This window comes from Microtus pennsylvanicus, chromosome 8 (genome assembly GCF_037038515.1).
Source record: "Microtus pennsylvanicus isolate mMicPen1 chromosome 8, mMicPen1.hap1, whole genome shotgun sequence".
In the NCBI taxonomy this organism is placed as follows: domain Eukaryota; kingdom Metazoa; phylum Chordata; class Mammalia; order Rodentia; family Cricetidae; genus Microtus; species Microtus pennsylvanicus.
In genome coordinates this window covers 90,644,386-90,657,897 of record NC_134586.1, presented here as the reverse complement: position 1 = coordinate 90,657,897, position 13,512 = coordinate 90,644,386, and the positions used below count along the sequence as shown (strand labels likewise).

The 13,512-nt window shown below is 42.6% G+C and overlaps 1 protein-coding gene across 2 annotated transcripts in view; it reads left to right on the top strand.

Annotated features, from left to right (window-relative positions):
* Positions 1-13,041, top strand: part of Kcns3 (potassium voltage-gated channel modifier subfamily S member 3) — a 46,916-nt gene extending 33,875 nt beyond the window's left edge. For both annotated transcript variants that reach the window (XM_075984018.1, XM_075984017.1), the window contains exon 3: positions 11,022-13,041. In XM_075984018.1, the coding sequence (XP_075840133.1) occupies positions 11,081-12,556 (1,476 nt within the window). In that variant the 5' untranslated portion in view covers positions 11,022-11,080 and the 3' untranslated portion in view covers positions 12,557-13,041. The remainder of the gene's footprint in view (positions 1-11,021) is intronic.
* Positions 13,042-13,512: the final 471 nt, after the last annotated feature.

The following is a 13,512-nucleotide window of genomic DNA, read 5'->3' as shown; positions in this document are numbered from 1 at the left end:
TTTGGAAAAGTTTGCTCAAAAATCCATGCGAAGGAGGGATGGGACTCAACAGAGCTGTTGATGCTCAGCTTTTCTACCCAGAGTTGTAAAGTTGCCAATTAAGTATCTTACAAGCTCATTAAGATTTGCTTTCTCATCTTGAGTTATATTCTGGAAGTTGTCTATTTCTAGCAATTTACTTTTTCTAGAACATAGGTTATCTAATGTGTGGCAATAAATTTGTTCACGGAATGCTCTCACAGTTCTTCCTACCTCTAGGAGGCCAACAGTGAGCGGCATACCCTCTTCCACCGCTGGTTCTGCTAATTGGGGTTTTCCTCCTTTCCTTCTTGGTTAGTGTGGCTACAGATTGGTCAGTTCTATTGATTTGGGAAAAAATGTCCAGTGTTTGGCCTTCTGAATCTTCTGTATTCCTATTCTTATTTTGTTTCATTCATTTCAAGTGTAGTCATCATTTTCTTATTTGTACTAAATTTGGCCTTAACGTTCCTCTTTTCCTGTGGTTTTCAGGGGAGAGTTCTTAATATAAGTTCTTTCTTTCTTTAAATATAGGTATATAAATCTGTATGCTCTTCCTAGTCACTGTTTTATAGCACCCTGTAATTTTGTTGATTTTTTGTTTTTGTTTATTGCATTTTTTTTAAAAAAAATCCCCTTTAACTCATTGGTCCTTAAGGAGTGTTATTTCCACATTGAAAAATCATTATCAGATTTTCTTTTGTTATTGATGTATAATTGTATCCCATTGTGGTTGGTGTACTTTTCTATCTGTCCGTTTATCCATCCATCTGTACATCTATCTATCTATCTATCTATCTATCTATCTATCTATCTATCTATCTATCTATCTATCTATCATCTATGCTGTAATTTGAATCTTGAATGTCTTCAAACGACCATGTATATGTCAGATAGAGGCTGGGTCCTTGGTTATGGAACTATTGAGAGGTAATGTCATCATCAGGAAGTGAGACGGTGGTAGGAAGGCAGTACACTGGAGTTGTGCTATTGATGAGGATATTATATTAACACCCCCCTCAGTTTTACTGGCTTTGTTTTCTGGTTGCCTTGAGGCTGACCTATGTCACCCCACTATGCTGTGCTGTTTGTCTTTCCATAGGTCCAAGACACCAGGGCCAAGTGATGATGTACTGAAATGTTTGAAATGGTGAGCTAGACAAACCTGTTCTCTTTTTTAAGTTGATTACTTTCAATAGTTTGTCAGAGTGATGAGAGACGGCTAGTGCCCTTTAAAATCTATCCAGGCTGTTCTATGACTTAGCTGCTGTGGTCTGCACTAGAGAGTGATCTATGTCCATGAGAGAGAGAGAGACAGAGAATGAACTCTTCCTAGCTGGAGTGCTCAGTCTCTGTCAGATCTTGTTGGCTTACCATCATGTTTGAATCATCTTTATTTCCCTGCGGATATTGGTATAATTGTTCCATATGTTATTGAAGGTGGGATATAGAAATTCCAATGATTTCTCCCCCACGTTCTGCCATTATTTTTTACATCATATTTTTTTCTCTATTGCTAAGTATGTTTATAGTACTTGTGCCTTCCTTTTGATGGATTGGCATTTTTATTACTAGAAATGTTCTTTGACTGTGGTAACAATTTTTATCTTAAATTTTATTTTTTGTGACATTCAGTATAGTCACACCAACTTCTTTTCAGTTGTTACTGTCAACTTTTAAAATCTCAACTTATTTTTAAATATAAATAATTACTTTTTATTATGCCATTAGGTTATTTCCACTGCTGTGTTTTCAAATTATTGGGATTTTTTTTATGAAGAAAAATTTTCCTCATTAACTCTTGTATTATTTTTCTAAAGTATAATCCTCACAGGAAGGCGGGATAAAGTTTTAGATTTTCCTCTTTACTTTCACAAAATAGTGAGTTGGTTCTTGAGTCGGGTCCAAAAGTAACCTAGGTACTGTGCTCCTTTTAAAAATTATTACTATGGGGGCTGAGGAGATTATCAGCAAAGGGCGTGCTATGCCAGCAGGAGGAGCCAAGTTCAGTCCCTAGAACCGATTTTAAAAGGTCAGACGTGGTGGTGTGTGTTTGTAATCTCAGCATTGGGAACGCAGACACAGACAGATCCTCGAGGCTCTGGCCAGTTAGCCTGACCGAGTTTGTGAGTTCCAGGCACAAGCCACAGAGCCTGTCTCAAAAGACATTGGTTGATGCTCAGTAATGACAGTAAGGTCATCTTCTGTCTTTCACACTCTTGTGCATGCATACAGCTAGCTGTGTATACACAAAACACGCCTACGTGCACTGGCATGTGAACTTAAGAATTTTATCCTATTTGATATGCTATAATCTGTCGAAGATCTTTGCTTTTCCTTGTGAGACTCATGCTTCTTCTCTTCAGCAGGTGGAAGTATCTCTAGATTTTTTTTTTTTTAATCTTTTTGACTTTCCCTTGTCTTTGACAACCTCCCTTGTTTCTTGGTATAGAAAAAAATTCCAGGCTCATCTTGTATATTTCCATTCCCAGACTGGGAGTTGGTTGTTCATCCAAGGAACCCTTGGATGTTTTCTAGTGTTTCTAGATGGACTTTCTAAAAACAGACAGACGCAGATGTATACAAGAATTTGTTAGGCGTCTTTGGGATCAGCATCTGTGAAGAAGTGAGGAAGGGAGGCTTCAGTAAAGCGAGGTGTCGAACTTTGGCGGGATTTAAACACGAACCTCACTTAGTAATCACAGAGCTCTGGACCTGGGTGGACCGCCTTTATATAATAAGATGCTAGGTTACTACCCTCTTCTAGACAAGTCACTGGCTGTGTTTCTGGCTTTGGGAAGCAGCTCTCTTTTGGCTGAGGGTGATTACCAAGCGCCAAGCGGGGACTGACTTAGCTGAGAACTCTCAACTTTTAGAACACCTGCAGAGGTGAGACCATGTACCTCACTTTTAAGGAGAGAGAGATGAGCCCCCAAGTAGCATCCATCATACGGTCATCTGTTTCAGGTTGTTTTCTTATTTGTTTTTTTTTGTTGTTGTTTGTTCATTTTGTTGTTGTTGTTTTGTTTTGGTAGACAGAGCTAGAAATAAGACTCTATGTACAAAAAGTAAATCGTGTATTTATGCTGTCATTTCCAATTCAAACTCAGGAGCAGAGAGCTTTTATTTAATTTCTTTGATCCTTATATTCATATTTATTTTTATTTTTGTACCTAAAATCTTGGGGTTCTTAAGGACATTAACAGAACACTTCCTGTGCTTGATCCTATGAATATATAATATTTAAGAATAAGTATATAGGGCTGGAAAGATGGCTCTGTGATTAAGAGTTAAGAGCACTGGGAATTCTTCCAGAGTACCTGGGTTCAATTCCCAGCACCCACAAAAATCCAGTTCCAAGAACCTTCTGGCTGCTGGGAGTACCAGGTATACACTGGGTACACAGACATACATGCAAGCAAAACACCTGTATACATAAAATAATAATAAAATAATTTTGAAAAAATAAGTATTTAACTGTGCTTGCTACAAACATTTTAATATTTGTGTTTACTTTGGTCCTAGACTACACACCCACAGGATGTACAGTCAGTCCATTGAAGTAACTCATCTATGTGAGGTTAAGCTACCAATTTGATATACAGTAATCTTTGATTTTTTAAAAATGTCTGTTTCATTTAAAATTAATTTTGTCTCATAATTTGGTAGACATTAACATGGTTCTTGAGTTTACTTTCTCACATTATGTCCTATAGACATTTTAGTTTTTTTTATATTACTATTGTTTCCTTTTTATAAGTACATACATATGTAAATACACACATGCATGTATGTATATAATTGCACTACTTTCTCTTGATTTCTTTATTAAAATATAGATTTATCTGTCGTCTATCTATCTATCTATCTATCTATCTATCATCTATCTATCATTTATCTATCTATCTATCTATCTATCTATCTATCTATCTATCTATCTACAAAAGTCAGGTTGTAAGACTTGGTGATAGGTTGCTCCCCTGGCTGAGCCATCTCTCAGGCCCAGTTTTACCTTCTTTCTTAGATAAATTGCTGCATACTACTGACAGTTTTCCAAGCTTTGCTTTCTCCCTCCCACCTAAAACATCTAAACTGCGTGTGTGTCTGTGTGTGCACGCGCACGGGTGTGTAGAAGTAGACCATAATTTATTTTCTGTCATTCCTCTATTCATGGACATTTGGACCGTTTCCAGTTACACACAAGTGCTTTGCTTGTCTCACTTCAGGAAGAGAGTTCTAGAAGCAAGATTACCAGGTCAGAGGGTAAAAGCCTACACCAGTCCGTCAAATATTGAAGAGTTCCCCTCCCTGGGGGCTCCCCTTCATTTTGCATTCCCAGCACAACATGAAGAGGCTTGCTTCACAGACTGGCCCACACTCCATGGAGAACATGCTTCTGGATCTTGCTCCAGTTTGGTGCATTAGATGTGATGTGTCAGTGTGGGTTTTTTTGTTGTTGTTGTTTTTTGTTTGTTTGTTTTAAGATTTATTATGTAGACAACATCCTGCCTCCCATATATACCTGCACGCCAGAAGAGGGCGTCAGATCTCATTACAGATGGTTGTGAGCCACCATGTGGTTGCTGGGAATCGAACTCAGGACCTCTGGAAGAGCAGCCAGTGCTCTTAATCACTGAGCCATCTCTCCAGCCCTCAGTGTGGTTTTCACATGCACTCCTGAGGAAGGTTGAACTTGCATTTTCCTGACTTCAGTCTCACGTGTGGTTTTCGTCTATGAACTGTCTGTTCCCATCTCCTGTCCATTTCCCACATTGTCATAGTTCATTTTCTTCTTAAAAAGTAAGCCCTCTTCATATATTAAGCACATTACATTTCTTCCGTGTGAGGTATGTGGCATTCTTTCCTATAATTCATTTTTATGTTGCTGTGGTTCCCCATACAAAATTACTTTCACATAACTAGAATTTTTGAATCAGAAAAAATTTACCTATTTATGGCTCATAAATTAGTTGGTCCATATTTGTATTTAGTGGATGTATGATTCACTATATATCTACGTGTGCATATACACGCTGTATAACGACATCATTGGTTTCTAGGACTCCTCCGGGTACCCAAATCCTCGGGTGCTCACCAATGGTGTAGTATTTGCATAGAGCCCATGCATGCTCTCCTGAATGCCTTGCATGGTCTTTAAGGGATGATTGACAGCTCCTATGCTGTGAGTGCTGTGTCAATCATTGTTCTGCTCTATTGCTTAGAGAACAGTGGCAGGAGAAAGCTGTGCACATAGCCAGTACACGCAGTTTTAAGTTTCTTAGTCTTAATTCCCAACCATACATCAAAATTCACACTTCCCTAATTATAAGATATTATAACTCTTAAATGAAAAAAAAAATTACGTTCTGGGCCAGGCCTTTTATCTCAGCACTCAGGAGGCAGGGGCAGGTGGATCTCTATGAGTTCAAGGCTAGTTTGGTCTATGTGAGTTCAGGCCAGCCGAGGCTACATAGGAAGACCTTGTCTCAAAAACCAACAGAACCAAAAACACTGAACTGCTTCCTTCCCTCCTTCTTTCCCTCCCTCCCTCCCTTCCTCCTTCCTTCCTTCTTCTGCATATATTTTTATGTGTGTGTATGTTTGTGCGAGTGTATATACTTGTTTATGTGTGTGGTCCATATATGCAGGTACATGTGCACTTGTGTGTGCATGGAGGCCAAAAGCTGATGCCAAGTGTCCTCCTCTATGAAATTTCACCTTTATATGTTGAGTCAGGATCTCGTGTTGAGCCCCGAGATCACGGTTTCACATAGTCTGGCTAGCCAGCTTGCTCTGGGGAATTCCCCATGTTTGCTTCTCTTGCAGTTGGGGTTACAGATGGTTTGCCATACTCACTTGGCTTTTGTTTGGCTGCTGGGATCTGAACCTGAGTACACGTGCTTTTCAGGCAGGTGCGTTACCTGCTGAGCCATCTCCTCAATCTCGAAACCCAGCACCTTGATGACATTGTCATGGTTAAGAAAGCAGATGTTGGCCGGGCAGTGGTGGCGCATGCCTTTAATCCTAGCACTCAGGAGGCAAAGGCAGGCGGATCTCTGTGAGTTCGAGGCGAACCTGCTCTGTAAGAGCTAGTTCCAGGACAGGCTCCAAAGCTACAGAGAAACCTTGTCTCGAACCCCTCCAACCCCCAAAACAACAAACAAACAAACAAACAAACAAACAAAAAAGAAAAATAAGAAGAAAAAAAAAGAAAGAAGAAAGCAGATGTTACTAGTGGGGCATAAAATCCAAATCTTTTTTTTTTTTTTTTTTTTTTTTTTTTTAAAATCCAAATCTTACATGATTAAACATTTCTTGACATTTTACTGTGCCAATGTAAAAAAAATGGAAATGTGTTCAAGTTGATATATTTGAATTGAGTTTTATATTTATATAATTTATATTTACCTTAAATTTAAATTATCTTTCATTGTGTATAGCACTGTAATACATGCATTTTTCTTAATTAAAAAGGGCTTATTTATTTAGTGTGTGCACACAAACATGCCATCATTTGTGGATGGAGGTCGGCAGACAACTTGTGGGAGCTGATTCTCTTTTCTATGTGGGTCCCAAGGATTAAATAACATCGCCAGTCTTAGCAGCAAGTACTTTCACCCACTGATTGTACTTGGTAGAATTCTCCAGTGTGGAACTTTATAGATGTGGAGAGCCAAGTGTATGTAACTGCCTATGTATATAAACATAAGCTGTATCACGTAGTACAGAGGTAAACCTTTGATTCACTAAATGTTTTCTGAAAGGAGCAAATGAATGGATTTTAACAAATGCTAGCTGAAATAATGAAGAGTGCCCAAAGAGAGATGCATCGGTTTCCCTGGGAAGGGGAAATAGAAGAGATCTCTTGGGTAAACTGGGGGTAGGGGTGGGAGCGTGGGAACTTGAGGGAGCAGGTTGGGCAGGCTGGGAATAAGAGGCAGTTTGGGGGTGGGACAGAGGGTAGGGAGAAACCTGGTATCAGGAAAGCTTCCAGGAATCCACAAAAATTACCCCAGCTAAGATCCCCTAGCAGTAGTGGAGAGGGTACCTGAACTGGCCATCTACTGCAATCAGATTGGTGATTACCCTAATTCTCATCACGGAGCCTTTATCCAGTGACTGATGGAAGCAGATGCAGAGATCCACAGCCAAGCCCTGGACTGGGCTCTGGGAGTCCTCCTGAAGAAAGGGAGGAGGGATTATACCAAGCAGGGAGTTCAAGGTCACAACAGAGGAACCCACAGAGACAGCTGACTTAAACTCATGGGAGACCATGGACTCTGGACCAACAGTTAGGGAGACTGCATAGGACCAACCTAGGCCCTCTGCATGTGTGTGACAGTTGTATAGCTTGGTATATTTGTATGACTACTAGCAGTGAGATCAAGACCTGTCCCTGGTGGTTAGCTGGCTTTTGGGAACCTGCTTCCCATTCTTGCCCAGCCTTTATACAGGGGGAGGAGCTCAGTCTTACCTCAAATTTGATGTATCATGTTATAGTCAAACCCATGGGAGGCCTGCCCAGTTTTGAATAGAGACACAGGGTGGATGGGGAGGAGGGAAATAGGAGTTGGGGGAAGAAACAGGAAGAGAGGAGGGAGGGGAAACTGTGGTTGGTATGTAAAATAAAGAAAAAAAGTTAATTAAAATAATAAATGCTAGCCTGACTACAGCATCCTTGGAAGTGATGCTGTACAGTAGCATGCTTTATCCACGTGATCCTGAGCTGGAACATGGAAGCACGGAGAGTACCAAGCTCCCTGTTTAGGCCTCTGCTTCTCAACTCAGTTTGTTTCCTTATCTGCTAATTCCTAGGATGAGAAAAAAAAAGCATTTAAAGATGTACCATAATTGGAAGAAAGACTGTGTGCACACACAGACTCTAACTATGTGCAATTTTTTTTTAATTTTATTTTTTTCCATTCAAAAATTTACACTTCCTCCCCTCCTCCCATTCCCTTCCCGCTCCCCCCTCCCCCTCCTCTCTACCCCTCCCTCCTTAAGAGAGGGCAGGGAACTCTGCCCTGTGGGAAGTCCAAGGCCCCCCCTGCCCCCATCCAAGCCTAGGAAGCTTTGCATCCAAATAGACTAGGGTCCCAAAAAGCCAGTAAGTGCAGTAGAAACAAGTCCCAGTGCCTTTAGCAATGGCTTCTCAGTTTGTAAAGGTAGAAACTTCATCTTCCCTGCTCCAAGTGGGCTGCTGTGGGTCCAATTGCAGTCCAGGAATCCAGTCCTAACTCTGCACATCCGAACTTGCCTTTGGAGCTGCCGTGTTAGAGCTGTTTCGGCAATGCTTCTGTCTCTTTTTTGAAAGCCCCTTTCTCCGCAGTGAGATCTTTGGTTTTATGACGTGTCTAGCTCTTAATGATGAGACTCTTTGGAGCGGATGGATGGACTTCCTGATGAGCTTTCCTTCACCAGTGTGGACTAAAGGTGTCCTTCACCAGGGAGGACAAAGCAGAAGGACATGGTGGGAATATGGGCATCATGGATGATCATGTTCTTTAGACAAGTCACTAGGGAGAGACTAGAGAGGTGAATCACAGGCCCTGATTAAGGGACCCTGATATGCCCGTAGTGTCATGAAACGATATGTCACTGAGGGATTCCAGCACAGCTAAGATGAAAAGGAATCTGCCAGAAGACAGCTTCCATTAAAGTCTTGGTGTCAGCTTAGCTGAACTAGCTCCTAGGAACATTTTCCAACTCTATGTGCCATTAGCCTGCCCTGGCCAGCGGAGACCTAATATTACATAAATATTTGGACCAAGGCAACAGCCCTGACTTAGGCCTTTCAAAGAAGATCCCTAATTAAAAACAGCAAGCCGAGGAAGGCAAATTGAATTTTTGGAAGGGGTCAGCAGATCTATTAAAGATACATTAGCCATGCCCTGGTCTTTGGCTTCATGAAGCGCTGGTGTCTTGGAGGCAAACACCTGAGTATTTTTTATGACTGTAGACTTTCTCCTGGACTGGATGGCAGAGGCCCTGTTTCAAGGCTGTGACATGACCTGTGCTGAATCCCTCTCTCTTTCAGATCAGGAGCCTTTCCTCTTGCTGGCAGCTTTTGTTGACTGTAGGAGACATTCCTTCCCGACCTTTGTCTCCTTGAATAACACTACTGTCCCCAAGTGGAAGCAAATTAGCGAGTATATTCTCCTTTGCCCTGCCTATGCATTTCTCTCTTCTCTTCCACCAATTGCTGTGTCCTGTCAGTTTTGTTTTGTAGACTCCAGAACTTGATGCTTTCTCTTTTCAGTGTCCCCAGCACATCCATTTCACGCCCCCACTTTACCCTGGTGCTGTGCACCCCTTTCTCATGTACGTCACCTTTTCCTGTCGAGATCTTCCAATTTTCCCCCAGTGGAACCCATATTTTATTACTGGCTTTCAAGTTTTAAAGAAAGCTGTTTTTACTTATGGATCTGGTGTCCAAGGAGCATGGTGAGGGCTGTGTACAGTGTCATGGACTGTTCTCGGAAGGCTGAGTCTGAGTGGGTGTAAGTCACGGTCACAAGCACACTTGTCAAGCAAGACCCTTTACTTGTAGGCATGTCCAACCTGCAGCCTGTTGGCTGCACACAATTCAAGACAGCTATGAGTGGCTCCGATACCAACACTGATATATATATATATATATATATATATATATATATATATATATATATGTATGTATATTTTTTTTCCCTTGTAACTCAGTTCCATGGTTCTTGAGCATAAACTTTGTAGGTGACAGTGTCAGGTTGTAATGGGAACTCAGTTCATTATAGTCTTGCCAACAGAATAAAATCCTAGCTCTCCTGCTGCCCACCTCTAATAATCCTCTGCTGAGAGCTCTCTTTCCCATTCTGTTTAATCAGCTGTGCTGCTCTTGTTGAGGACCTGGGTTCAGTTCACAGCATTCATAGAAGGCAGTGCACAACTGCCTGACGTTCTAGCTCCAGGCCATCCATGCCGTCTTCTGGCTCCCAAGGGGACCTGTGCACTTGTGGCACATATACATATTCATAAAATTAAAAGCAGATCTTTACTCCTCTAGTCCCTCCCCATATTTTCTCTCTGAGGAATGGATCTGATATACTTTGCTGTTAGAACTAGAAGCGGGTCATTTGCCCAACCAGTGTAGACCGTCGATGGAGCGATAGTTCTGGATGATGCTGTGCAGGTAACTATGAGAAGAGGGCAGAGATGGGAGAAGAAGCTGTGTGTGTCAGGAAACAGAGCATGTTTAACTTGAAAAGGTCTTCCCCAGCCAGTTTCTTTCCACACTGATAGCCCCGAAACCCCATCCTGGAAAGTGTAATGATATCTGCAAGATATAAGGTGCTTAATTACGGGGAGATAATTATATCCTCTTGAGTGTCAGTGTCCAAACATAAATAATGGGATCTCCTAAAACAGCACATTGCTGGAGCATAAAGTGAAACTCACAGTCTCTGTAAGAGCTGATCTCTGTCTCCCATGGATCAAGTGTGGAGAAGAGGAGTGCGCTCTCTGGGTGGGCAGCTAAGTTTAGGATGGACAGATGTAGGCTACAAGGCCTACAGCAACTGACTTATCAAGAACGTCAGGGTCGAGATTGTAGATGTGTTTATATTGTGCAAGTAAGTGATCAAAATTACATTGCTGTTTAGTGTCTCTCTCTCTTTTCCTGTGTGTGTGTGTGTGTGTGTGTGAGAGAGAGAGAGAGAGAGAGAGAGAGAGAGAGAGAGATTGAGAATGAGCTCATGAGAAAGAGACAGAAGATGAAATTTGAGTGTTTAATAGAGAAAAGGGAATTAGGCTTCATGTAATGATGCTGCAGGCTTTCTTTTATAAAACTAGATTTCTAAGCTCAAGTTTTTGAAGCCCTTCCAGAGACCCCCAGAATGTGCTTTTCTTCTTCTCAATGCACTTCCTGTTTTGCCTTCAGTCGGCTCATCATTCTGGAAAGGGCAGATTAAAAATAAGTCCCGATGGCGCAGGGCTGGGCACAGGCTAATACTGTCTTGTGCTCCTTCCAGGTGCAATGTGATCTCGGGCATCTCCCTTCCTGGCCAGCACTCTGCCTCCTCTATCCATCATGGTGTTTGGTGAGTTTTTCCATCGCCCTGGACAAGACGAGGAACTTGTCAACCTGAACGTGGGGGGCTTTAAGCAGTCTGTGGACCAGAGTACCCTCCTGCGGTTCCCTCACACAAGGCTGGGGAAGCTGCTGACCTGCCATTCTGAGGAGGCCATACTGGAGCTGTGTGATGACTACAGCGTGGCCGACAAAGAGTACTATTTTGATCGGAACCCCTCCCTGTTCAGATACGTCTTGAACTTTTACTACACGGGGAAGCTGCACGTCATGGAGGAGCTGTGCGTGTTCTCCTTTTGCCAGGAGATCGAGTACTGGGGTATCAACGAGCTCTTCATTGACTCCTGCTGCAGCAGCCGGTACCAGGAGAGGAAGGAAGAAAGCCATGACAAAGACTGGGACCAGAAAAGCAACGATGTGAGCACGGACTCCTCCTTCGAAGAATCCTCTCTCTTTGAGAAAGAGCTGGAGAAGTTTGATGAGCTGAGATTTGGTCAGCTCCGAAAGAAAATCTGGATTCGAATGGAAAACCCAGCTTCTTGCCTGTCCGCCAAGCTCATCGCCATCTCCTCCTTGAGTGTGGTGCTGGCGTCTATTGTGGCCATGTGCGTGCACAGCATGTCCGAATTCCAGAATGAGGATGGAGAAGTGGATGACCCTGTGCTGGAGGGAGTGGAGATTGCATGCATTGCCTGGTTCACTGGTGAGCTGGCCATCCGGCTGGTCGCTGCCCCTTCTCAAAAGAAGTTCTGGAAAAACCCTCTGAACATCATCGACTTTGTGTCCATTATTCCCTTCTATGCTACGTTGGCTGTGGACACCAAGGAAGAAGAGAGTGAGGACATTGAGAACATGGGCAAGGTGGTCCAAATCCTCCGACTCATGAGGATTTTTCGAATTCTGAAGCTTGCCCGGCATTCGGTAGGGCTTCGGTCTCTTGGGGCCACGCTGAGGCACAGTTACCATGAGGTGGGGCTACTGCTTCTCTTCCTTTCGGTGGGTATTTCCATTTTCTCCGTGCTCATCTACTCTGTGGAGAAGGATGAACTTGCATCCAGTCTCACCAGCATCCCTATCTGCTGGTGGTGGGCTACTATCAGTATGACCACGGTGGGCTATGGAGACACCCATCCGATCACCTTAGCCGGGAAGATCATTGCAAGCACGTGTATTATTTGTGGCATCTTGGTGGTGGCCCTTCCCATCACCATCATCTTCAACAAGTTTTCCAAGTACTACCAGAAGCAGAAGGACATGGATGTGGACCAGTGCAGTGAGGACCCACCGGAGAAGTGCCCCGAGCTACCTTACTTTAACATCAGGGACGTTTATGCACAGCAAGTCCATGCCTTCATTACCAGTCTGTCTTCCATTGGCATCGTGGTCAGCGAGCCTGACTCCACAGACGCTTCTAGCATCGAAGACAATGAGGATGTTTACAATACCGCATCCCTGGAGAACTCTACCGCAAAGTGAGCAGGGGCATTTGCACAGATATCTTGTGTCCCTTCCTGACATTAGGTTAACACAGCTTTATAAACCTTAAAGGGTTTGTTCAAATAAATCATTTAATTCTCAGGGTGTACCTTTTAGCCATAGTTGGACATTCATTGCTGAATTCTGAACTGATAGAAATTATCTTTATTTTTCTCAAGTGAGGTCAATTAAATGCCTTGTTCTGAAATTTATTTTTTACAAGAGAGAGTTGTAATATGGTTTTTTGGGGGGAAAAAGTAAATGATATTGGGAAGGATTTATTGCTACGGCTTATGCATCATTCTGTACTTACCATTCACTCACATTGAGCTAACTCTAAATTACTGACGATAGAGCAGAGGCCCAGCTGACTGAAGACGACATGCATGTGAGATCTACAACATGAGACAATGCATGTAAATCCATGTTCATGTTCCAGACATGGGAATTGGGAGCTCAATAAACTTCTAATTCAGTATGGAGAATGCTGTGTTTGTATGTTTTATGTCAAGTAAATATATTCTATTATCCCATAAATATCGGAATAAAATATCCTATTATCCCAGTAAATATCAGAAGGTGTCTCAGGGTGTCTATGGCTGTGAAGACACAACCATGACTATGGTTGTCTTAAAAAGGAAAACATTTAATTGGGTACGGCTTACAGTTCAGAGATTTAGGCCCAGAATCATCATGGCGAGAAGCATGGTGGCATGCAGGCAGACGTGGTGGTGGAGAAGGAGCTGAGAGTTCTATATCTTGATCTGCAGGCAGAAGGAGGCTAAAACACACAGGCAAGACCTGAGCTTCTTTGATCTTAAAGCCCGCTCCAGTAGTAGCCCACTTCCTTTAACAAAGCCACGCCTACTCCAGCAAGGCCACACCTCCCACTCCCTGTGAGCCTATGGGGCCATTTTCATTCTGACCACCACAGAAGGGAAATGCTCCTGTTGCGA